Source organism: Haliotis cracherodii, unplaced genomic scaffold (assembly GCF_022045235.1).
Source record: "Haliotis cracherodii isolate W230 unplaced genomic scaffold, xgHalCrac1.p SCAF_10, whole genome shotgun sequence".
NCBI lineage: Eukaryota > Metazoa > Mollusca > Gastropoda > Lepetellida > Haliotidae > Haliotis > Haliotis cracherodii.
The window spans coordinates 24,959,673-24,986,299 of NW_027266265.1; the positions used below are offsets into that span (position 1 = coordinate 24,959,673).

A 26,627-nucleotide genomic window follows, 5' to 3' on the forward strand; every position below is an offset into this window, starting at 1 on the left:
AGACATTTGTGAACAACGCACTCAAAGTGAAAACTTCAAAGCCAAATGACACAATTTCCTATACCAAGTACAGTGTATACATACCGTATATCTAGATAATCCATGGCGTATTTCAACAATTTAGAAGCCATTTTGATGAAAGATTATAAGAAACATATATCGGTTATACCTTTCTTTCTTTTTGTGAGATTATATATAGCTAAATACTTCACAGATAGTGGGAGTATCATAATCCCTGAAACCGTTTAAGCCACACACAACTGCAATATGCTATCGTCACCATGTGCCCGCAAGGTGAAACAAACAGATAATATCAATTAACTGGTAACATATATGTTGCTTTTACATACATTGTACTTTTCATATCGAGTTGAGCCAGTTGCTCTGTCAGCCGCAACAATGTTATGTTGCGTCAAAAGTATCTTACGACACGTGCAGCATGTGGCGTATATTATCCTGCTGCAAGTGTAGGACATGATCTTGAATGATGTAGTCCCGCTAGCGTACACCATTCAAATTACCATCAACATGACGATGGTGAGTATCGCTAAAACGTTATGGACATACGCAAACCCTTGCACGACCTTCAGAGTTGTGATGAAACTCGAACTCATCTGTAAACAGGATACCGTCCCAGTCTTGTCTTCTGCACCGAGGATGCTGTCTACACGAAGCCAGGCGTGTCTGACGGTGACGTGGGAGCAAAATTGGGCGTTTCGCCGGACGTCGGCACAGGATTTTGTTTGAGCTGTTAATGTGGCAGTTTGGCATAGATGTATCAATCGAATATGGTTGTCTTCACAGTGGACGTCCGGCCTATGGCAAGTCATAAGTGTTGTCCTGCTCAAGATAACGACTCCAAAGGAACGATATTGTGTTCCGATGAACATCAGAATGTCTGGAAACTTCGTTTTGTGCCGTACCTATTTGCAGCAGACGCGCCTAGACGTTGATTTCCACAAGTCCTGGCATTGCGTAAGTGTTGTTTACGGTTAAACAAACGTGTTTTTGATAAGCACCAAACACCTAAACAACCAGTGTGTGCTGTTCACATTGAAAATACACGGGTATGAATGTCATGCTCTCAACAACCACACAAACATCCAAACTGTGCGTCATGCATTAACATGCACGTGGTAGTTGTGAAACACGACCGTAAAGACGAGGAGATGTTTTCATGAATATGTATTGAAAGATGCATTATTTAATTTCAGGACAAAGCTATTTTTACTGAATTTAATATGAATTACAATTACTTTTTTCTGTTAGTATATTTAACAGTGAGCATAAGCATGACTTCAGTAACGGCTTTAGTAACTTAAAATAAATATGATCAGCTCTTGCAGCAGTATCACGAGCTTTCCATAAGGCCTCTTAGCCTTGCCCAAAGGCTGTACTGAATGATAAGTCAATGGGTGTATAGTAATTCTATCTTTATAACAGGCAAGTCCAGATAAGCCGACAGCTTGTGCCACCAGTCTCTTAAAGTGACAACTTGTTCTTTTCAACTATATAATCTATCCTCACACGCAAAAGAAACGCAAGTGTTTTTTACAAATAGGTAACAAACATGGAACCATAAATTGATACGAGTTTTAGCATGTAGTGAAGCCTGATGGTGTTATCAATATTTTTGGTTGCATTTTGGAAGCCCCGAGTAAGAACGCAATATAAAAAACGAATCGCCAAAACGCACCATTTCAATGAATATGTGGGTATCATGCACCCATTTCTCGCGAAATCGAAAATGCACAAACTGTCACGAACTGTAGTGGGTATAAAACTGTGGCCGATTCTTGGATGTACCGCTCCTTGGTCAACAATGCCACGCCTAACTCAAATTCAGAGAAACCAGGCTATCGGACGTTTGTTGCCCGTCATTTCAACGTTAACATAACCACAATTTACTGTCTCCTGTATCGATAAAATGCTACACAGACCACAGATGACCTTCCTCGGAGCGGTCGTCCTAGGGTCACCACACCTCGACAGGATCGGCAGATTACCCGTCAACACCAGCGACATCCGTTCTTACAAAAGGTGAAAGTGTTCGACAGACCATAGGAACACATAATCGACACATTAGCCGGGACACTGTGATCCGACGTCTCCGTTCCAACAACCTCAGATGTCGCCGACGAGCACGTCGTCCTGTTCTCCAACCACGGCATTGACAAGCACGACTTCAGTGGGCACAGGGTCATCACAATCGGTGTCATCGTGAGTGGAGGTGTGTCATCTTCTCTGATGAAAGTCGCTTTTGTGTCTCCCATGCAGACGGAAGATTCAGAATTTGGCGGCGTCGAGGTGATCGTTTCGCTGACAGAAACGTTGTGGAAAGGGATTCATGGGGTGGACCTAGCGTCATGATATGGGCAGGGATTGGACTTAATGAGAGACTTGGACCCATGTGCTTTCTGAATGTTGGTCAAGGTCGGGGACACGGCGTCACTGCACATCGGTATATCGACCAAGTGATCAGACCCCACGTTGTTCCATTTTTGGCACAACATCAACAACACATTTTCCAGCAGGACAACGCTCGTCCCCATGTTGCCAGAGCTACCATGGCCTTTCTGCAACGACACAACATCCGTGTTCTACCGTGGCCAGCCTTCAGCCCTGATCTGAACCCCATCGAACACTTGTGGGATGAGGTTCAAAGGCGTCTGCACAATGTGCGCCCAGTCCCTACAACTGCCGATGAACTACGCACAGCTGCTCTGGATGTGTGCAGGAGGATCCCTAGGGCCTTCACAAATCGTCTGATCCACTCAATGTGCAGGAGAGGTGTGGCAGTGATCAACGCTAATGGTGGTCACACCAGGTATTGACTGACATTTTGGGTATTGACCCGAAACTGTGTAAGCCCTTAACATTTAAAAAACAACAATTATGTCATCTCTCCTTTAATCCATTAAACTGTCTTCAGTCACATTTTTGTCAGTCTTGCCCTATTAGTATTTTTTGTATTTACTGTTGAAAATAAATAACATGTATACTGCATACTCGACTTGTGTTTCTTTTGCGTGTGAGTATAGAAACAATGATTAAAACTAATACTTTTGCCTTAGAGACTTGTAACTCATTAATAGAAAAGAAAAATCATTATAATCCTCAAGGTTGTCAGAATTAAACTGAACTTGAATTATGAAGAATGTTTAGCTGACGTTTCTATCATTATCTATATTTGCTCCGAAAAAGCCTGAACAGGATCAGCATCAATACTGAAACACTTGGGTTTTAGTTTATTTGTGCATAGAGTTTGAAACACAGACCAGTTTGCCTTCGTAAAATTCCATCTTGTTGGAGAAGGAATATCAGACGGATTTACTGTAAAAAAAGGATGGTTAGGAAATGTTCACTTCCACAAAGGTCATTGTGGAATGACCATTTGAATTTTAGGTTTGTTAGAATCAGTTTGAGAGAAATCAAGAGAGTGAGTGAGTATGGTTTTACGCCGCTTTTTGCAATATTCCAGCAATATGACGGCAGGGGACACCAGAAATGGGCTTCACACATTGTACCCATGTCGGGTATCGAACCCGGGTCTTCGGCGTGACGAGCGAACGCGTTAACCACTAGGCTCCCCGACCGCCCCAGAAATCAAAAGAAGAGTATGTGCCATTTGCAGGATGAAGATAAGTCTTTGTGTTAAGAGTCATCACTAAAAGTGCATAGGTCATTGTCGGAGATGAATTCTTGAAGTATTTTGTCTATAGCATCAGTGCTTTTACCACCCCAGTGGGTTGTTTCCATCAACCGAGTCACTGAGCCTGACTACCTGATCCAGTTAGTTGCTTCTTACAACAAGCATGGGTTGCTGAAGATCACGTCTGACCAGGATCTTCACGGGTCTCCCCGTTACACAGGGCTTAGGAAGTTGATCGCGGAGAGCTTGAACATCGTCTGCGTAAGAGCTTAATTCAGTATATACACATGCACAAAAGTTAAGCGCCACCATATTCATAGTCTCTTGATTTCACGTGTGGGAATCAGAAATACGAAATATGATGATGTATGACTGAATTAGGCTTCCAAAGTTTCATGAACCCAAATTTGTCCAGATACCACAAGGAAAGCGTGCTTTACTAGACTAAGGTCTGACAAGTGTCAAATGCTGCTACGAACTGTTGATGGTCGAATACGTGTTTGGAGGCAACGTAACACTCGTTTTGCACCAACAACATCCAGAAGACCTTAGCTTGTGGCTGGGGTCTGTCATGATATGGGGTTGTGTTTCCTTCGGCTGCAAAACTTCCGCTGGTATCAATTCGTGGTTACCTGAATGGCAAACAATACCAAGATGCCGTTCTTCGTCCAGCTCACAAATATGGTGGAAGGCGCTTAACTTTTGTGCATGTGCATATATAGTGAGTGAGATTAACGCCGCTTTCAAATGTAGGTATTCCAGTTGTATCATGGCGTTTCAGCTTAATGTGGGAGGAAATCCTGAAGCGAGGCAGGTCTTAGATGTTTACCACTTTGGAGTATGGAGTATGGCGCTGACAAACCTAGAAATATAATCGGGGCGAACCTACAATCGGAAGTTTTTTGTGGGCCCAAGGGACGCAACTCGAATTGCTGCGACTTTAACATGGCACTCGTGCATCGAGTATATAGATTGCAAACAGTCAAGGCACCTTAAAGAATATGGCGCACTGCAACGGCTTAGGGTTCCAGTGGCCCTGTCACCCGGAGGAGAAAAATAATGGTATGCAATGGACTTAAGCAAGTTAATATTATCTGACTGCTTTAAGCACGGCTATTGCAGACACAATGCGGATGGTTTAAATCCTGGACAAATAGCTTAATTCATTGAAATTAGTCTTTAGTTCAATGTACAATATTTCTGAACGAAACTATCTTTTCGGTGGAGTGATTGGGGATCTACCCTGCACTTACTTTGAGACACGCAGTGTGTCCCATGATAGATGTTTTCGGACACATCCATGTCCCAAAGGGATCCAAACTTATCAAACAGTTGGATTTGATTATCTGACCCCTTTGAGGCTGTTCTTGGTTTGATTTTGGTTTTTACAAATTTGTTTCAGATTGAGGTTGTGGCGTGGACTGAGATTATTGATCCGGAGATAAAGATGAATCGTGACTTGACAAGTTGACCGATGTTGAGATAGCACCTGTGTCTTAGGCAGTGAGCAGGCTTTTCAAGTGCGAAAATTTGAGGAGTATCGTTTTTACCCATAATAAGGCTGTTTGGAAGTTTTTTGACCAAGTGGTTACTTTCGGGGTGGTTTCAGAGGATGTTCTGACAAAGAATGCGTAGCTTTCATTTGTTATTGTGATTACAACAAGTCTTTTGGCATTAACAAAACTAATGTTTCTTGTAAACATATTATTCTCCATTTGTTGTTTCCAAATGGGACAGTCTTGGGCAATGGGAAAGATGAATGACTCCCGGAGCACTTTGTGGCACTTTTTAAAATGACTGTCCGTAGTTTCACTACAGTTTACACATGTAACAGACTTCGTGCAAGTATTTATACCATGGTCGTAGTTTGGGCATCTAAAACATCTCAAAGGATTTTGAGTGTTGATTCAACATTGATACAACAGTAATCGGCCTTGATTGACGTTTGGGTCATTAAGAAAATGAAAAGCGGCAAGTGGTTAGAACAGTTTCTGGTCGTTGTGGGTTGTTAATCTTTTGATCTCTTTTCAGACAGATTCTCAAGGTCCATCACATCAGCCACCGCGTTCTGGCATAAGACTCAAGACAATTTAAGACATCAATAATTTGTGAATCCTACATAGCCAAGACCAAACAAAATATGTATATAATTAACGTGTGCATACACAATATTATGCACTCGGCTTGGCATGACCAGACAAAAAATAGAACAAGGCTCATTCTACCACCAGTCTAGGCAAAGTTAGGGTCAAAGTGATGTGTTGTACTGAGGAACACAACAACCACATGACTCCCTTGCTCCTCGTCTGACGTCCAGAGCGCTGTGCACACACTCTACATTTTGAGAGAATGAAACATGACTGTACATTTTGAGCAGTGGCCATAAATACAGTCAAACACTTTTGTGTCGAGGTTTTGTGTGCTCACATCAAAGTTGGACACAACAGTGTGTGACTGTAGATGCTATTTCTACAGACATCCCAAATATCATTACATTTTTAACAAAAACGACAGATTAACAAAATAGCATGTCACCATTGGCTGGAACAAGCCTGTGAAGTTTCAGCTTCATTATTTAAGTAGTGTCTTAGGGAATGGCATTTAGAGAGAATTTAACAGCATGGTCTAAAGTGGAAGTGGAAAAAGAATATGGCTGAGTAATGCCAAAGTAAGGTTAAAATAAAAATATTAAAGAAACAGAACATATTGTGTGTGTGTGTGTGTGTGTGTGTGTGTGTGTGTCCCACTACTAACTTCACATGTACCAAATTTCATAACATTTTGAAGAAAAGAGTCTGAACATTGGACATAAAAAGCTTTCGGAATATGTGGCAGCCATGGCGGCCTCATTGAAGATAGTTTTGTAAACTCTGGAACAAATTCAGAGATCATCATTGGTATGAACAAGCATATAAAACTGCAGCTTCATTTACCCAGCAGTTTCTGAAGAGATGTTAATAATGGATGACTGAAGATGTTTTGTATTTTCCAACATGGCAACAATATTTGATTTCCTAGAGGTTTTAGATTGCCGTAAAAGGCGACTAAGCAACTAACAGGATTGGGTGGTCAGGCTCACTGACTTGGTTGATGCATGTCATTGTATCCTAATTGAGTAGATCATTACTCGTGATGTCAATCACTGGATAGTCTGGCCCAGACTTGATTATTTACAGACTGCTGTCATACAGCTGGAATATTAGTGAGTGTGGTATTAAACAAACAAACAACCAAGATTTATGTACCCCTGAAGATCTGGGTTAGAATAGATCTGCAGCAAGCCATGCTTGCCTAAAATGCGACAGTGCTTGTCGTAAGAGGTGACTATTGCTGAGTGCAGCATTAAACAAAAGACAAACAAAACAAACCTAGTTTCAAGTCTGGCCCTCTTGAGAAGATTTTTTAACCCTCTTATAGTGACAAATATCTACACAAAATTCTAGCTGAATCCATCAAGCCATTTTGGAGAAGTAAAAAATGTAAAATGTTTAAGGATGTTAAAGCCATGTGAACAATAAAAGGCTTATGGGGAGAATAACCTTTAATAAGTGTAGCATAAACAAACAAGAAATGAGAAACAATCTACAATCTGGGTCTCATGATACAATCCTTCAGGTCACCATTGAAAGGTTGGAAGAAACACTAATACACAGCCATACTCTTAACAGTCTCAGATAACATCTGGATTTTTATCATGAGTGTCTTAGGACCCGGGTACCCACAGGACTACCCGGACCCGTGGTTAGTCATGTGATATATTGTTTAATGCCAAAAATTATATAGTGAGTGAGTGAGTGAGTTTGGTTTTACGCCGTTTTTAACAGTATTCCAGTTATATCACGGCGTGTCAGCTTAATGTGGGAGGAAAGCCCGAAGTGATGCAGGTCTCAGACATTTACCACTTCGGTGAAACCCACGAGCACGGGTATGGTGCTGACAAACCTAGAAACATAATCGGGGCGAACCGGGATTCGAACCCACAATCATAGGTTTCTGGCGTGCCCAAGGGACGCAACTCTGCACAGCGAATCGCTGCGCCTTAGACGACTGGGCCACCCGTGCCACAAAAATTATATAGAACTCTATGGTTACACTATAAGTCACTAATGTTTGCATTTCTTTTTGACTATGCACCCATTCTTTTTTACTTTTCATAAGGTTGAATAAAGATATAACTTAAGTCAACTTCAGACCTGATTGTTTAATACATGTATCTAAATACGTTTTGCCAAAAAAAAACAAAATTCCTAATCGGACATTTTGTACGTATCTCTTGAGACCTACAGTGGGTCCCGGGTAGGGTCAGGTAATAGGGGGTGGGTATCCGGGTAGTAAATTTGAACTTGTCCTTGTGACTTCCACTAAATCATGTACAATGGAATATTCCTTTAGTATCTGCTAAACTGAATAAAACTGTACACATTATATTTTATCATTAGATATTTACAAATCCACTTTTGGCCCCATAGTGACTGGTATTGCCTTTAATTCAGTCCTCATGCAAAGGAATTCTCCCAACACTGTCATAAGGGTTAGGCATACCAAGCTAGTCAACCACCACCAAAATGTTTGGGGGACATGACCACTGACAATCCAACATCCAATAAAATGGAAAAGATGCACTGTTGCAGTAAAGTCCAGACACTGCTTCGTTCTCCTCACAACAAACCAGAGGCCTAGGGCACTGCAAAATAGAATAACAAAGAATGAGCATACAAGTGTTATTTTCCCCATGGTTATAGTTCACAGGCTTCCTGTACGCTACATTTCCTCCATCACTCGGGAATACATGCAGCTGCTTCATTATCTCAAAGGTCATCTTGACCTTTGACATAAATGCAATTGACATTTGATGTGATATGTGGTGGAGTTTATTAATATCATGTCAAGAAAGAGTCTCATGTCTGTAGAGGTAACCATGCTTCAGACACTGACAATAATATCAGTATGTTTTATGAGGAACTGGACAATCCGTACCCACTGAGATATGTTGTACCTTGTATTTTGGTGGACTTTTACATAAATCATGGATAACCCCTATCCACCTGTACCTAGTCAACTGGATGACTCATACCCAAAAAGGCGTATTTGTACATGAGGAAAATATATATTATATAAAACAGTATTCGCTTCAATTATTATCTGTAGCAAGGATACTGAGGTGAGGTAAAATTGGGTTTAACGTTGCGTCCAAGATTATTGCACTTATATGGCGACGTGCATGCACGTGTAGCTGCTGGTACTAGTCCGGACTGATGCCGATTTATAGTGCTAGCACACTGAGTTACCATGCCGCAGTTTAACATGAATACCCCACTCAGACACAGTATACTGACTCCGAGCCGACCAGTCCTTGTTTTTAGCACTTTAATGCCGAGCGCCAGACAGGATAACAACAAGTACCATCTTTTAACGTCTTTTGGTATGACGCGGCCGGGGATTGAACCCCGGACGGATGCTCTACCACTAGACCACGGGGGCGGTCCAAGGATACTGTAAAAGAACTATAGTCCTTGCCATTTGAAACAGAATAACAAAAGATTGCGATGATAAATTAATGGAGACAGCTGTATGTGTTCAAATACTTATATATAAAGTGAATATAAGCCATTCCGAAGATAAGGAATATTGCTTTCAGTAATCACAAGAATTGCAAAGTGCAGTTTTTAAGAAATATCGATTTTGCTTGCCATAATCATCATCATTGAGTTTTGAACACATGGTTACAACCTGGGTAAGAAATGGCAGTCAGGGTATAGTTTTGCCCTGAACTATTATAGTCAAAGCATGTGGACATAAAATATTTTGACTCAGTAATGGCTTTTTCAAAATGGATGCCAGGATGACCACACTAATAATCAGATTTGAAGCACTTGAACAAATTGGCTCATCAAAGACACCATGACATTAGCTCAGTTCTAGTCAAGTGAGCTAAAAAATGTATTTGAGTTTCAGGGGTGTTTAAAGGGGCACTGATCTAACGCAATTCCCCGGGACTGGTTGTTGCCTTTGTTATTGTTTTTCCCCAGTGAGTACCCGGATGTATAGCAGAAATCTAGACTAGTTCGCGACCTCTGCTGCGCCATTCGTAAGCGCATTAGTCACTTTTATGGGTAGTAATAAGGGCGTATGGTCACATTGATCAACAAAATGAAATACAGTTTTCGAGATAATAAGGAAACTTAGGTATCTTTGTGGGTAGCAGCGGTAATGGTGACGAAGTTTGGATATGTCACTTGCTTGGTAATTTTGCGATTTTCGTTTACACTGTTTTGACTTGCAACACAAAGTAAATATTTCACCTGAGCATTGCTTTTTTTATACTGTGTATATTTTTTTACTGTCAAAATGTGTAACAAATTTATTAAACGTCTAAATATATATATTCAGTTATTTTACAAAGTGACTGAAAAACATTTCCATCTGTATTATTATGATAACGAATTCCAAACATTTTGATGTTTAATGTGATCGCCAAGAGACTGAAAATGATACGTTGAAAAGTACATTTCTATGTTGTTTGGCTTCTAATCCTACATAATAATCTGTTGTGATGTTTGTAGGCCCTTTTGATCGTCTTAATCAATCTGGACAGATTTTTTAGTCAAAATGACTGAAATATTTACACCTTTTTCAAATTGCCTGAAAGAATCACATTTTACAAATTGACGGTAATATATACACGCTTACAAAGGAAAAGACCTGTGAAAACAACGTCTATCGCTCATTGAAGAATTTCCTAACCAAGACGTAGAGAAACAAGAATGAATCGGTTCAAATGAAGGAAAACAAATTGCATATATCATAATTACAACCTACCAAATTTATGTGTATAAATTTTAGGCAGCTTCCTTGTCCGAGGAATTTATCCGTGAATATCCACACAAAGGAACAATATCCCACTCGTCTGCAGCTGTACAAAGAAACTTATTCGATGTCACGTGTCTCAGTAACAATCAAATATTTTAAAAGATATATATCGTTTCGGGATATCCCTTGTTCGTTTCTCAACTGATCACTTGGATTGTTTCAGGTGTTTTACATAAATGTCAAGTCTCAAGGGTCGGCTGAGAAAGCCCACGTGACAACTATTTTCATAACGTCCACGGTTCCTAAAAGTCCATTGAGTGAAGGATAACAATGATCAATCAATCAACGTATTATCAGTTAACCCTTTGACCAAAGTATGTTGTTTTTACATCGGCACTTCACGCCATGATATGAGTGTATTCCCTTTGTTGTAGTAAACCTAGACATGTAAACACTGACTCTTGACATATCCACTGTGCAAGATAACAGTGATAAATCAATCAACGTATTTTCTGTTAATCCTTTGATGACTAGGAACGATCCGATGATTTACAAAAAAAATGTAAATCAACTGATCAGTCATCTCTTGCTGGGCTGCCACGTGCATATTACATAACACACATTTCACCTCACTTCAAACCTGGATTTAGATTGAATAATTACCCCAGACACAATAAATGCCAAATGGGAACCTTTGTCAGGTAATCTAAGTGGTGCTACCACTAATTGTACCCGTAATAAATTCATTAACTGAGCATCAAGTGAATGACGACAAATACACAAGTGTAGGGTTATACGAGAAAACGTGGATGACAACAAGGGAGTAGAAATCGTATTATATCGACGCAAGCCGAAAACCGAAAATGCTTTAACTGCATGGATACTTTTTTTAGTATTAAACTATAACCATCTGGGGTATTTCCAAATGACGACATCCGATGAGCTCCGCTGTTCTTTTTGTCTGTTTGTTTACGCTGAAGAAATTAATTAACATGCGCCCTTTGTCGAAATCTTTATAGATCACAGTTAACCAATCAGTGTTTATGCAAAAATGCGTAAAACAAATATTGCCTCCAGCCTCCAAGTTTATTTAGCTGTCCTTGCAGACGGTAGCCCAGTCTCTGGTCACGCTCAGTTGCGCTGCGTATCATCCGGGTACTCACGGGGGAACAAACAATAACAAAGGCTACAACCAGTCCGGGGAATTGCTTTAGATCAGTGCCCCTTTAAATAGTATGCCCGACATGTAAAAAATAAAGTGCCAGGCAAGTGGGAAAATATTGTTATGGTGCCCTTGAACAAGTATGAAAGTTACCTTTGAAACTTATAGAAGATACATTGACATTATTTGCTTAAAAAACCCATTGTAATTACCTCCCTCGCTGGATGAGACTGGTTCCCTGCCCTAATGCTTCATTTCAGCTAGCGTGCTGTTGTGTAGCATCAGCTAGCGTGTGCAACAGAAGCAGGGGATCAGTCTACTCACTTGATAAAAATCCCAGTTGGTATTCCATTGGTTAATTCCGATAGTTAGTTGAACGTTATTAAGTCGAGATGTGACATTTCCAAGTTCCAAGAGTATGTTTTGTTAGGATTTTGTTAGATTGGCTGAACTGTTAAACTATTACTAATCAACATTGCGCATCTCTAGACACGTATTTCCAGTTTAACTGATGTGGCTGGTCCTCTGAACAAGTTTTTTTCAATATAAAAAAAAAGACACTGAAAACATAAAGGATAAAAAAAAAAAAAAGTGGAGAAAGACAAACATGGAAAAAAACGGAAACGAGAGTTTCTTATAAATTTCAATATTCTTAGTTTGGTGGTGTTGTTGTTTGTTGTTTAACGCCGCAATCAGCAATATTCCAGCTGTATGACGGCGCTCTGTACATAATCGAGTCTGGAGCAGACAATCCAGTGATTGACATCCTGATCATCAATCCACGCAATTGGGATAAGATGACATGCATTAACCAACTCAGCGAGCCTGACCACCTGATCCTGTTAGTCGCCTCTTACGACAAGCATAGTCGACCTTAGTTAGGTGACTTCCAGTGTTTTCTTCTTGCCTCTGATTTAAGCAGGGCAAGATGAAAATCACACTAGGCAAGTGGAATTTTTAAGTTTAGGAAGATTTTTCCAAACAATGAACCCTTTTCTACTGATACATCACCAGCATCATCTGTTTCACTTCCAAGAGATGCAAATGCCTGTATCACACACCTGGATATTTACACATGACAAAATATACACTTGCAATGTACATGTATAGAATACTGCAAATATTTTGTAATTTTGACTCAGCATTTAGAATGGGTTGATGGCAAATCTGACAGCATGAACGTGTATTTCTCTAGATACAAAGGCTGTATAAAGATCTGAACCGTTTCCATGTTATGATCCAGGATCTAAGTTTCCAGAGGCAAGGCTGGATCCCAGGGCGAATCCTATTGGCTTATATGTATCATTCTCTTCATAACAAACAAATGTATACAATGTATCTGTTTATCATAGGGTGGGAATAATATCGGTTTGCATGTTATGGTCAAGGTTCTAACTCTTTTGGGAGCGCCGGACAAATGAACAGAGGGGCCAGTCCTGGTAGCATATGTGCATTCCTCTCATTATACTCTCAATTGTACATATGGTTATACACTGGGGATCTTAACTATGTCCAAGTTATAAACTCTTTTTGGCCCCACCCCTCAGCTCCAGGGAATACTTCCAACCAAATATGGTTGATGTCCATCTCTTAGTTCCAGAGAAAAAAGTCGTTTGAAGTGATATTGCCAAATTACCCTTTTTAGCCCCACCCATCAGCCTCCTCTATTTGTACAATTTTGAATCCTCCGGAGAATGCTTCCAACCAGATATGGTTGATATCTATCTCTTAGTTCCAGAGAAGAAGTTGTTTAAAGAAGTATAGACAAATTACTCCTATTTGGCCCCACCCCTTAGCCCCTTGAGGGGTCATTTGAAGAAGTCATTTGAAGAAATTGTTGATGTATGGACAATGGACAGACGACGGACGCCACGGTATGGCATAAGTTCACCTTGGTCCGAAGGACCCGGTGAGCAAAGAAAACCAAACCCCTCAAAAACCCAACACAACAAACAATGACAGCAGCTCTAGACCAAGTATGTTACGCAATCACTTTACCTTTACAACATTCCTGAAATGCATATCTCCATATCCTATATTAGATCTCTGATCATGCTGATTAAATAAACATTTGAGATCAGAATTTGTAGGTTTATACAATATATATCATAATGCCAAACATGTCTAATAAAATCAAATATTAAACTATACTTAATTTTGACTCATCAGTTTAACATCAACATGTGAGGACATTGCCCAGTTCCCACCAGAACACCTTCAATCAATAGGGCAGTTTGGAACATTTGCAAGGAAACTTCAACAATTGATGATGTCACAAGCTTGGAATACAAAATGGCGGCTTATGGCAGGTCACACCTAGAATTTTCCAATGGTAAGTACTGACAGTTATGACATATCTGATGGTTATTCAACACTGCACTCAGCATTATTACAGCTATAAGATGGCAGCCTGTAAATAACCGAGACTGGACCAGATGATAGTGCTTGATACTGTGAACAATCATCCACACTGTCCGGGTACGATTATACACAATCAACCAAGTCACAGAGTCAGGCCACACAATTATATGGTTGCCTAATATGACCAGCATAGGTTGCTGTAAACCTATTCTATCCTAGAATCCCCACCTGGAATATAAAGTAGGAAATCTCTAACACTCATTAGTGAAAAAAAAGAAGTCGCAATCATACTAGAGAAGAAATACTTAGCAGTCTTGTTCATGGGGAATAGCTCAACGTTTGAGATAACCCCTTGACAAAAAATAATTTTCTCCATATTGATAATGGAGATATCAGGTGTAACCATCTGGATATGTATATATTAACGGGAAACTCACAATGCCTTTTCCACTTGTCATGTTAGAGGGCAGATATGTGTTTTATCATATTCTGTTCTGTACTTGCCACATTTTGTGTCATTGTTGTTTGCATTTTGTGTTATTATTGTTGTTTGTATGTTATTGTTGTTTGTATGTTGTTATTGTTGATTGTATGTTGTGTTATTGTTACTTGTATGTTGTTATTGTATTATTATTGTTTGTATGTTGTTATTGTTGATTGTATGTTGTGTTATTGTTACTTGTATGTTGTTATTGTTGATTGTATGTTGTGTTATTGTTACTTGTATGTTGTTATTGTTGATTGTATGTTGTATGTTGTTATTGTTGATTGTATGGTGTGTTATTGTTACTTGTATGTTGTTATTGTATTATTATTGTTTGTATGTTGTTATTGTTGATTGTATGTTGTGTTATTGTTACTTGTATGTTGTTATTGTATTATTATTGTTTGTATGTTGTTATTGTTGATTGTATGTTGTGTTATTGTTACTTGTATGTTGTTATTGTATTGTTATTGTTTGTATGTTGTTATTGTTGATTGTATGTTGTGTTATTGTTACTTGTATGTTGTTATTGTATTGTTATTGTTTGTATGTTGTTATGATTGATTGTAAGTTATTGTTGTTTGTATGTTGTGGTTGTTGATTGTAAATTATTGTTGATGGTATGTTATTGTTGTTTGTATGTTATTGTTGTTTGTATGTTGTGTATAGTTGATTGTATGTTATTGTTGTTTGTATGTTGTTATTGTTGCATTGTTGTTGTTTGTATGTCATGTTGTTAATGATGATTGTATGTTATTGTTGTTTGTATGTTGTTATTTTATTTTCTTATTGTTATTGTTTGTATGTTGTGTTGCTATTGGTGATTGTATGTTATTGTTGTTTGTATGTTGTGTTGTTATTGGTGATTGTATGTTATTGTTGTTTGTATGTACTGTTGCTATTGTTGATTGTATGTTATTGTTGTTTGTGTGTTGTATTGTTATTGGTGATTGTATGTTATTGTTGTTTGTATGTTGTGTTGTTATTGTTGATTGTATGTTATTTGTATGTTGTGTTGCTATTGTTGATTGTATGTTATTGTTGTTTGTGTGTTGTGTTGTTATTGTTGATTGTATGTTATTGTTGTTTGCATGTACTGTTGCTATTGTTGATTGTATGTTATTGTTGTTTGTGTGTTGTATTGTTATTGGTGATTGTATGTTATTGTTGTTTGTGTGTTGTTATTGTTGATTGTATGTTATTGTTGTTTGTATGTTGTGTTGTTATTGTTGATTGTATGTTATTGTTGTTTGTGTGTTGTATTGTTATTGTTGATTGTATGTTATTGTTGTTTGTATGTTGTGTTGTTATTGTTGATTGTATGTTATTGTTGTTTGTGTGTTGTATTGTTATTGTTGATTGTATGTTATTGTTGTTTGTATGTTGTGTTGTTATTGTTGATTGTATGTTATTGTTGTTTGTGTGTTGTATTGTTATTGGTGATTGTATGTTATTGTTGTTTGTATGTTGTGTTGTTATTGTTGATTGTATGTTATTGTTGTTTGTGTGTTGTGTTGTTATTGGTGATTGTATGTTATTGTTGTTTGTATGTTGTGTTGTTATTGTTGATTGTATGTTATTGTTGTTTGTGTGTTGTGTTGTTATTGGTGATTGTATGTTATTGTTGTTTGTGTGTTGTGTTGTTATTGGTGATTGTATGTTATTGTTGTTTGTGTGTTGTGTTGTTATTGGTGATTGTATGTTATTGTTGTTTGTGTGTTGTGTTGTTATTGGTGATTGTATGTTATTGTTGTTTGTGTGTTGTATTGTTATTGGTGATTGTATGTTATTGTTGTTTGTATGTTGTGTTGTTATTGGTGATTGTATGTTATTGTTGTTTGTGTGTTGTGTTGTTATTGGTGATTGTATGTTATTGTTGTTTGTATGTTGTGTTGTTATTGTTGATTGTATGTTATTGTTGTTTGTGTGTTGTATTGTTATTGTTGATTGTATGTTATTGTTGTTTGTGTGTTGTATTGTTATTGGTGATTGTATGTTATTGTTGTTTGTATGTTGTGTTGTTATTGTTGATTGTATGTTATTGTTGTTTGTGTGTTGTGTTGTTATTGGTGATTGTATGTTATTGTTGTTTGTGTGTTGTGTTGTTATTGGTGATTGTATGTTATTGTTGTTTGTGTGTTGTGTTGTTATTGGTGATTGTATGTTATTGTTGTTTGTGTGTTGTATTGTTATTGGTGATTGTATGTTATTGTTGTTTGTATGTTGTGTTGTTATTGGTGATTGTATGTTATTGTTGTTTGTGTGTTGTGTTGTTATTGTTGATTGTATGTTATTGTTGTTTGTGTGTTGTATTGTTATTGGTGATTGTATGTTATTGTTGTTTGTGTGTTGTGTTGTTATTGGTGATTGTATGTTATTGTTGTTTGTATGTTGTGTTGTTATTGTTGATTGTATGTTATTGTTGTTTGTGTGTTGTATTGTTATTGTTGATTGTATGTTATTGTTGTTTGTGTGTTGTATTGTTATTGGTGATTGTATGTTATTGTTGTTTGTATGTTGTGTTGTTATTGTTGATTGTATGTTATTGTTGTTTGTGTGTTGTGTTGTTATTGGTGATTGTATGTTATTGTTGTTTGTATGTTGTGTTGTTATTGGTGATTGTATGTTATTGTTGTTTGTGTGTTGTATTGTTATTGGTGATTGTATGTTATTGTTGTTTGTGTGTTGTGTTGTTATTGGTGATTGTATGTTATTGTTGTTTGTGTGTTGTATTGTTATTGGTGATTGTATGTTATTGTTGTTTGTATGTTGTGTTGTTATTGGTGATTGTATGTTATTGTTGTTTGTGTGTTGTATTGTTATTGGTGATTGTATGTTATTGTTGTTTGTATGTTGTATTGTTATTGTTGATTGTATGTTATTGTTGTTTGTGTGTTGTATTGTTATTGGTGATTGTATGTTATTGTTGTTTGTATGTTGTGTTGTTATTGTTGATTGTATGTTATTGTTGTTTGTGTGTTGTGTTGTTATTGGTGATTGTATGTTATTGTTGTTTGTGTGTTGTGTTGTTATTGGTGATTGTATGTTATTGTTGTTTGTATGTTGTGTTGTTATTGGTGATTGTATGTTATTGTTGTTTGTATGTTGTGTTGTTATTGTTGATTGTATGTTATTGTTGTTTGTGTGTTGTGTTGTTATTGTTGATTGTATGTTATTGTTGTTTGTATGTTGTATTGTTATTGTTGATTGTATGTTATTGTTGTTTGTGTGTTGTGTTGTTATTGGTGATTGTATGTTATTGTTGTTTGTATGTTGTGTTGTTATTGGTGATTGTATGTTATTGTTGTTTGTGTGTTGTGTTGTTATTGTTGATTGTATGTTATTGTTGTTTGCATGTACTGTTGCTATTGTTGATTGTATGTTATTGTTGTTTGTGTGTTGTATTGTTATTGGTGATTGTATGTTATTGTTGTTTGTGTGTTGTTATTGTTGATTGTATGTTATTGTTGTTTGTATGTTGTGTTGTTATTGTTGATTGTATGTTATTGTTGTTTGTGTGTTGTATTGTTATTGTTGATTGTATGTTATTGTTGTTTGTATGTTGTGTTGTTATTGTTGATTGTATGTTATTGTTGTTTGTGTGTTGTATTGTTATTGTTGATTGTATGTTATTGTTGTTTGTATGTTGTGTTGTTATTGTTGATTGTATGTTATTGTTGTTTGTGTGTTGTATTGTTATTGGTGATTGTATGTTATTGTTGTTTGTATGTTGTGTTGTTATTGTTGATTGTATGTTATTGTTGTTTGTGTGTTGTGTTGTTATTGGTGATTGTATGTTATTGTTGTTTGTATGTTGTGTTGTTATTGTTGATTGTATGTTATTGTTGTTTGTGTGTTGTGTTGTTATTGGTGATTGTATGTTATTGTTGTTTGTGTGTTGTGTTGTTATTGGTGATTGTATGTTATTGTTGTTTGTGTGTTGTGTTGTTATTGGTGATTGTATGTTATTGTTGTTTGTGTGTTGTGTTGTTATTGGTGATTGTATGTTATTGTTGTTTGTGTGTTGTATTGTTATTGGTGATTGTATGTTATTGTTGTTTGTATGTTGTGTTGTTATTGGTGATTGTATGTTATTGTTGTTTGTGTGTTGTGTTGTTATTGGTGATTGTATGTTATTGTTGTTTGTATGTTGTGTTGTTATTGTTGATTGTATGTTATTGTTGTTTGTGTGTTGTATTGTTATTGTTGATTGTATGTTATTGTTGTTTGTGTGTTGTATTGTTATTGGTGATTGTATGTTATTGTTGTTTGTATGTTGTGTTGTTATTGTTGATTGTATGTTATTGTTGTTTGTGTGTTGTGTTGTTATTGGTGATTGTATGTTATTGTTGTTTGTGTGTTGTGTTGTTATTGGTGATTGTATGTTATTGTTGTTTGTGTGTTGTGTTGTTATTGGTGATTGTATGTTATTGTTGTTTGTGTGTTGTGTTGTTATTGGTGATTGTATGTTATTGTTGTTTGTGTGTTGTATTGTTATTGGTGATTGTATGTTATTGTTGTTTGTATGTTGTGTTGTTATTGGTGATTGTATGTTATTGTTGTTTGTGTGTTGTATTGTTATTGGTGATTGTATGTTATTGTTGTTTGTATGTTGTATTGTTATTGTTGATTGTATGTTATTGTTGTTTGTGTGTTGTATTGTTATTGGTGATTGTATGTTATTGTTGTTTGTATGTTGTGTTGTTATTGTTGATTGTATGTTATTGTTGTTTGTGTGTTGTGTTGTTATTGGTGATTGTATGTTATTGTTGTTTGTGTGTTGTGTTGTTATTGGTGATTGTATGTTATTGTTGTTTGTATGTTGTGTTGTTATTGGTGATTGTATGTTATTGTTGTTTGTGTGTTGTGTTGTTATTGTTGATTGTATGTTATTGTTGTTTGTGTGTTGTGTTGTTATTGTTGATTGTATGTTATTGTTGTTTGTATGTTGTGTTGTTATTGGTGATTGTATGTTATTGTTGTTTGTGTGTTGTGTTGTTATTGTTGATTGTATGTTATTGTTGTTTGTGTGTTGTATTGTTATTGGTGATTGTATGTTATTGTTGTTTGTATGTTGTGTTGTTATTGGTGATTGTATGTTATTGTTGTTTGTGTGTTGTGTTGTTATTGGTGATTGTATGTTATTGTTGTTTGTATGTTGTGTTGTTATTGTTGATTGTATGTTATTGTTGTTTGTGTGTTGTATTGTTATTGTTGATTGTATGTTATTGTTGTTTGTGTGTTGTATTGTTATTGGTGATTGTATGTTATTGTTGTTTGTATGTTGTGTTGTTATTGTTGATTGTATGTTATTGTTGTTTGTGTGTTGTGTTGTTATTGGTGATTGTATGTTATTGTTGTTTGTGTGTTGTGTTGTTATTGGTGATTGTATGTTATTGTTGTTTGTGTGTTGTGTTGTTATTGGTGATTGTATGTTATTGTTGTTTGTGTGTTGTGTTGTTATTGGTGATTGTATGTTATTGTTGTTTGTGTGTTGTATTGTTATTGGTGATTGTATGTTATTGTTGTTTGTGTGTTGTATTGTTATTGGTGATTGTATGTTATTGTTGTTTGTGTGTTGTGTTGTTATTGTTGATTGTATGTTATTGTTGTTTGTGTGTTGTATTGTTATTGGTGATTGTATGTTATTGTTGTTTGTGTGTTGTATTGTTATTGTTGATTGTATGTTATTGTTGTTTGTATGTTGTGTTGTTATTGTTGATTGTATGTTATTGTTGTTTGTGTGTTGTGTTGTTATTGGTGATTGTATGTTATTGTTGTTTGTGTGTTGTGTTGTTATTGGTGATTGTATGTTATTGTTGTTTGTATGTTGTGTTGTTATTGTTGATTGTATGTTATTGTTGTTTGTATGTTGTGTTGTTATTGTTGATTGTATGTTATTGTTGTTTGTGTGTTGTGTTGTTATTGTTGATTGTATGTTATTGTTGTTTGTGTGTTGTGTTGTTATTGGTGATTGTATGTTATTGTTGTTTGTGTGTTGTATTGTTATTGGTGATTGTATGTTATTGTTGTTTGTGTGTTGTATTGTTATTGGTGATTGTATGTTATTGTTGTTTGTGTGTTGTGTTGTTATTGGTGATTGTATGTTATTGTTGTTTGTGTGTTGTGTTGTTATTGGTGATTGTATGTTATTGTTGTTTGTGTGTTGTGTTGTTATTGGTGATTGTATGTTATTGTTGTTTGTGTGTTGTTGTTGTTATTGGTGATTGTATGTTATTGTTGTTTGTGTGTTGTATTGTTATTGGTGATTGTATGTTATTGTTGTTTGTATGTTGTGTTGTTATTGGTGATTGTATGTTATTGTTGTTTGTGTGTTGTGTTGTTATTGGTGATTGTATGTTATTGTTGTTTGTATGTTGTGTTGTTATTGTTGATTGTATGTTATTGTTGTTTGTGTGTTGTATTGTTATTGTTGATTGTATGTTATTGTTGTTTGTGTGTTGTATTGTTATTGGTGATTGTATGTTATTGTTGTTTGTATGTTGTGTTGTTATTGTTGATTGTATGTTATTGTTGTTTGTGTGTTGTGTTGTTATTGGTGATTGTATGTTATTGTTGTTTGTGTGTTGTGTTGTTATTGGTGATTGTATGTTATTGTTGTTTGTGTGTTGTGTTGTTATTGGTGATTGTATGTTATTGTTGTTTGTGTGTTGTATTGTTATTGGTGATTGTATGTTATTGTTGTTTGTATGTTGTGTTGTTATTGGTGATTGTATGTTATTGTTGTTTGTGTGTTGTGTTGTTATTGTTGATTGTATGTTATTGTTGTTTGTGTGTTGTATTGTTATTGGTGATTGTATGTTATTGTTGTTTGTGTGTTGTGTTGTTATTGGTGATTGTATGTTATTGTTGTTTGTATGTTGTGTTGTTATTGTTGATTGTATGTTATTGTTGTTTGTGTGTTGTATTGTTATTGTTGATTGTATGTTATTGTTGTTTGTGTGTTGTATTGTTATTGGTGATTGTATGTTATTGTTGTTTGTATGTTGTGTTGTTATTGTTGATTGTATGTTATTGTTGTTTGTGTGTTGTGTTGTTATTGGTGATTGTATGTTATTGTTGTTTGTATGTTGTGTTGTTATTGGTGATTGTATGTTATTGTTGTTTGTGTGTTGTATTGTTATTGGTGATTGTATGTTATTGTTGTTTGTGTGTTGTGTTGTTATTGGTGATTGTATGTTATTGTTGTTTGTGTGTTGTATTGTTATTGGTGATTGTATGTTATTGTTGTTTGTATGTTGTGTTGTTATTGGTGATTGTATGTTATTGTTGTTTGTGTGTTGTATTGTTATTGGTGATTGTATGTTATTGTTGTTTGTATGTTGTATTGTTATTGTTGATTGTATGTTATTGTTGTTTGTGTGTTGTATTGTTATTGGTGATTGTATGTTATTGTTGTTTGTATGTTGTGTTGTTATTGTTGATTGTATGTTATTGTTGTTTGTGTGTTGTGTTGTTATTGGTGATTGTATGTTATTGTTGTTTGTGTGTTGTGTTGTTATTGGTGATTGTATGTTATTGTTGTTTGTATGTTGTGTTGTTATTGGTGATTGTATGTTATTGTTGTTTGTATGTTGTGTTGTTATTGTTGATTGTATGTTATTGTTGTTTGTGTGTTGTGTTGTTATTGTTGATTGTATGTTATTGTTGTTTGTATGTTGTATTGTTATTGGTGATTGTATGTTATTGTTGTTTGTATGTTGTGTTGTTATTGTTGATTGTATGTTATTGTTGTTTGTATGTTGTGTTGTTATTGTTGATTGTATGTTATTGTTGTTTGTGTGTTGTGTTGTTATTGGTGATTGTATGTTATTGTTGTTTGTATGTTGTGTTGTTATTGTTGATTGTATGTTATTGTTGTTTGTGTGTTGTGTTGTTATTGGTGATTGTATGTTATTGTTGTTTGTGTGTTGTGTTGTTATTGTTGATTGTATGTTATTGTTGTTTGTGTGTTGTATTGTTATTGGTGATTGTATGTTATTGTTGTTTGTGTGTTGTGTTGTTATTGGTGATTGTATGTTATTGTTGTTTGTGTGTTGTATTGTTATTGGTGATTGTATGTTATTGTTGTTTGTGTGTTGTATTGTTATTGTTGATTGTATGTTATTGTTGTTTGTGTGTTGTATTGTTATTGGTGATTGTATGTTATTGTTGTTTGTGTGTTGTATTGTTATTGTTGATTGTATGTTATTGTTGTTTGTATGTTGTGTTGTTATTGGTGATTGTATGTTATTGTTGTTTGTGTGTTGTATTGTTATTGTTGATTGTATGTTATTGTTGTTTGTGTGTTGTGTTGTTATTGGTGATTGTATGTTATTGTTGTTTGTGTGTTGTATTGTTATTGGTGATTGTATGTTATTGTTGTTTGTATGTTGTGTTGTTATTGGTGATTGTATGTTATTGTTGTTTGTGTGTTGTGTTGTTATTGTTGATTGTATGTTATTGTTGTTTGTGTGTTGTATTGTTATTGGTGATTGTATGTTATTGTTGTTTGTGTGTTGTGTTGTTATTGGTGATTGTATGTTATTGTTGTTTGTGTGTTGTATTGTTATTGGTGATTGTATGTTATTGTTGTTTGTATGTTGTGTTGTTATTGGTGATTGTATGTTATTGTTGTTTGTGTGTTGTATTGTTATTGGTGATTGTATGTTATTGTTGTTTGTATGTTGTGTTGTTATTGTTGATTGTATGTTATTGTTGTTTGTGTGTTGTATTGTTATTGTTGTGTGTACGCTGTTTTAAGCTGTGGTTAGCTATATAGAGGTGACCTGTAAGTGTAACTTACCAAGTCTGGCTAGGCCAGTTGTTCATAGCACTATCAACATTTTGCATAATGAACTTACCATGTGAGGCTATTCAGTGCATATGCAATAAGATTTGTCCTTCCTGAATCTTCATACAATCCAAGATCCTGAGAATGAAACAAAATACTTCCATCATAAAACAATAAAATAGTGCCACAGCACTGTAACTCACCTGGATATGTAGCTAACAGTTTAAAAGTGAACAAAGACGGACACTTTACAAAATTTGATGTTAGTAATGATTTTCATAAATGTTCTGCAAAAGTATTGTATGAGCATTTAAAACACACACACAAAAACCTAATGATTCAAACATAATATTATGTAATCATAAAAAGAAACATACATGCCTCAGTCTGGCAATTTCAGAGGAGAAAATGTTTTACGGAACCAAATATGCAATTTGAGAGAACTTACGAGCCTTGTCAAAAAGAAGGTAAAATTAGAAACAATATAAAAAATGGAAGGTGTATTGTGTCTCACAACTACCTAAACATATAGAAATGTCTGTTACAGGTACAGTTTGAACAGAGATGGCCGAATCATGGCCATAATGAATAATAGACTCCTACTCATTGTGGGAACAAGCCCGTGAAAGTTCAATCTCAGTGGTTTCTGAGATGATGTTTTTATTGCACAAAAAAGTGTGTTTTGAGAGAATTTAAAAGCATGGTCCAAAAGCAAAAGTCAAACTATCAAACATTGTGAACAAAAGTGGCTGTGTAATGGCCACAAATAGTATTTTCAGTAAAGCTGCTGGGGTGTAAATTGTGTAAATTGATGTAGTTCATGTGTTTACAATGTTTACTGTCAAACAGAAAGACATTTATTTTCATTTTACCCATTCTGTACCCCATCTATAGTCTGCTCCTAAATATTCACAACAAAAAATGAAAACTTCAGCTTGTGCAAAAGCACTTTGGCAGTCATATGAAAAGTTAGGAGTAATATCAAATATTTGATATTATGAAGTTGAATGTACATCCTTGGAAGCTTCCAAAAGGTAACTTGATTGTGATATAGACAAAAGCGGAATGGAAGCAAACAACATGAACAAGGCTGTTTGGAGAGAACTAATGACAAGTCCTTCTAACCATTATAGTCACTTCCAGGAAATGTTGCTTGTGCATGCATGAGTTTTCCTAGTACCACCGACTGGAGGGTGGGGGGTATACCAACACTGATATGTTATAGCATGTGGCTTGTTAACATCGCAGTCAGGGTACACTGGTATATACAGAAAAAAAAGTCTGACCACCCAATCCATTCATATGCCTCTCAGGACAAGAAATAAGATTGCTGGTGACCTGTTCTAACCAGGAACCCCATCAGGGGGACCCCCGATGAAAGACTTTACCCCGTATCCAACCCACCAACCCTGAAATTAATTTTTCTTGATCCTAGTTTGTGGATAGTATCCAATTGGGTCTTTAGACATTCTCTGAGATTACCTTGTAATAAACATGTACGATGTAGAACGATGTAGAACATGATAAAATACATGCCTTTGTTTATCAATTTCTTAAAGGGGGGGAGAGAGATATGGCCAGAAGTCTTAACAGAGTCTAAACAGAATTTAAAAAATATTATCGCTTCTGATCAGAATAGCTTGGGCAGCTGAGGTGCAGACACAAGGCTGCCGGGAAAAAGTTTTGCAACGAAGCTTCTTACAGTAAAAATAAACCCATAGCTCTAAGCTCGCTATTGCTAATAATATTCTTAGGGGATTGCTTTGTATGATCATACAATCACTATATATACGCAACCATCAGAACAGCTAATCTTAACATTCTTTGTGGAAGTGAAAATACTACAGATCTAAAGAATGTTAGCCTGTTATGGTAGCGAAGTAATATACATATGCGTACAATTTCCACAAAAAAGGCCTATGGTCAGCCAGATTCTGTCTTTGTCACAGTTTGTGTACCAATTTGTACCTGTATTAATAAATACCCAATCCAAGTTACAACAGATCACATATATATATAAATATAAAGTTGTCTACACTTACACTCTGAGTAAATATCTGATCCACTGATGCATCAAAACGTCCAATCGTGTCCAATATAAAAATCCAAAAACCAAGATTTACATAATAAAAACTCTGCATGCACACGATCTGAGCAATAATCAACGTTGGGTCCCAAACATTGCTTCGAAATTGACCTGGCATGCCGTTCAAGCGACGCTTCAAAAGCTCGAACATCACTCATTAGACCTAGTCTTGTCTTTCAGCTTACTTGGGATGTTTGTGGCACTTATCGATCATAACTAAAAAAACACAGATATGTTACAGTGCAACATTTAGGCCTAGTGAGACCGTATGTTGGTCGCGTCATGGATGTTCACTTCCCGGAAATACAAACAGACCTTCTTACTCGGGGAGATCGAGCTAAAACGTCCCTGTACCAAAACGGCCGCGGTTTTAGTCAAAACGGATCAGCTAGTTTAGTCAAAATGCCCCGTTTATTTTTAGTCAAAACGGACCATAACGGTGAAAGAAAGAACATTTTTAAACAGATTACATGGAGTCGTAAATAAAGTATTTTAAAATGAACCTAATTAAAAAATGTTGTCCGTTATGTAAAAATGGTGAAGGAATCCTCTGCCAAAATGCCTCCTCAACAGGGGATGTTTGTAAAGCTGTCGCTTTTGAACATGTTGAATGTCTTATTGCAGGGGGGAAGTGAGGGTGGGTGCCTCATGGGTGGCCCAGTCGTCTACGTAAGCGCCGCAATTCGCTGTTGCAGAGTTGAGTCCCTAAATAGTTGGTCATTCGTCTCATCAGAGCGACACTACAGGGGCAGTATGTAAGCGGGCATTATCTTGCTGCAAGGTGGTAGATGTGTGTGAGGTAGGAAAATACATTTGTACGAGGAACCATACAAGACATTGTGCCAAAATGTTGTGGAGAGAACACTTGGTGATTGTAGTCATCTCAGTTATCGGTACATAGGAAAAGTCAAAAATGAAGGTCAGCTTCCATCAATAACGCGTATGTCCCCCGTTGGATAGCGGCCTGACATCTCCTGTCCATGGTAGAGACGTGTATGCGAATCACATCCTGGGGGAATGGTAGCCCACTCGCCTGCAACGCTAAAGCCAACTGCCCTAAAAAAATATCTTAGCTCTCTTTTCAGAAGAAAACAACAACATCTCAGCCCCTAAAAGGAATGAAAAAGAACCCCCATGACTCAACCAAAAAAACCTACCCCCACTAAATATCAAATAGCCCGCCCCTTATCTCATTTTTTACCTTATTCGTGTGTTGAAAATGCTTTTGGGACTTTAATTTTACGCTGTATTCGCAATGTCTATGCAGTTATAGATATT

General features: G+C 36.0%; 1 protein-coding gene across 1 annotated transcript; it reads right to left on the reverse strand.

Moving 5' to 3' along the window:
• Positions 1-7,172: 7,172 nt before the first annotated feature.
• On the reverse strand, positions 7,173-25,672 carry LOC139448205 (protein SYS1 homolog). The gene is made up of 3 exons (XM_071229727.1): positions 25,306-25,672; positions 23,334-23,401; positions 7,173-8,336 (listed from the first exon to the last, which is right to left on the reverse strand). Exons 1-3 carry the CDS (start codon positions 25,498-25,500, stop codon positions 8,096-8,098), a joined length of 504 nt encoding a protein of 167 aa, XP_071085828.1. The 5' UTR covers positions 25,501-25,672; the 3' UTR covers positions 7,173-8,095.
• Positions 25,673-26,627: the final 955 nt, after the last annotated feature.

What these genes read in the sequence shown, in the direction of transcription:
- LOC139448205 (XM_071229727.1), bottom strand. Translation starts at nt 25,500, where the DNA reads ATGTTCGAGCTTTTGAAGCGTCGCTTGAACGGCATGCCAGGTCAATTT. An exon ending in ATCAGATATTTACTCAGAGT is followed by an intron (nt 23,402 to 25,305) that starts GTAAGTGTAGAC and finishes TTTCATTCTCAG; the next exon opens with GATCTTGGATTGTATGAAGA. An exon ending in GCACTGAATAGCCTCACATG is followed by an intron (nt 8,337 to 23,333) that starts GTAAGTTCATTA and finishes TCTATTTTGCAG; the next exon opens with TGCCCTAGGCCTCTGGTTTG.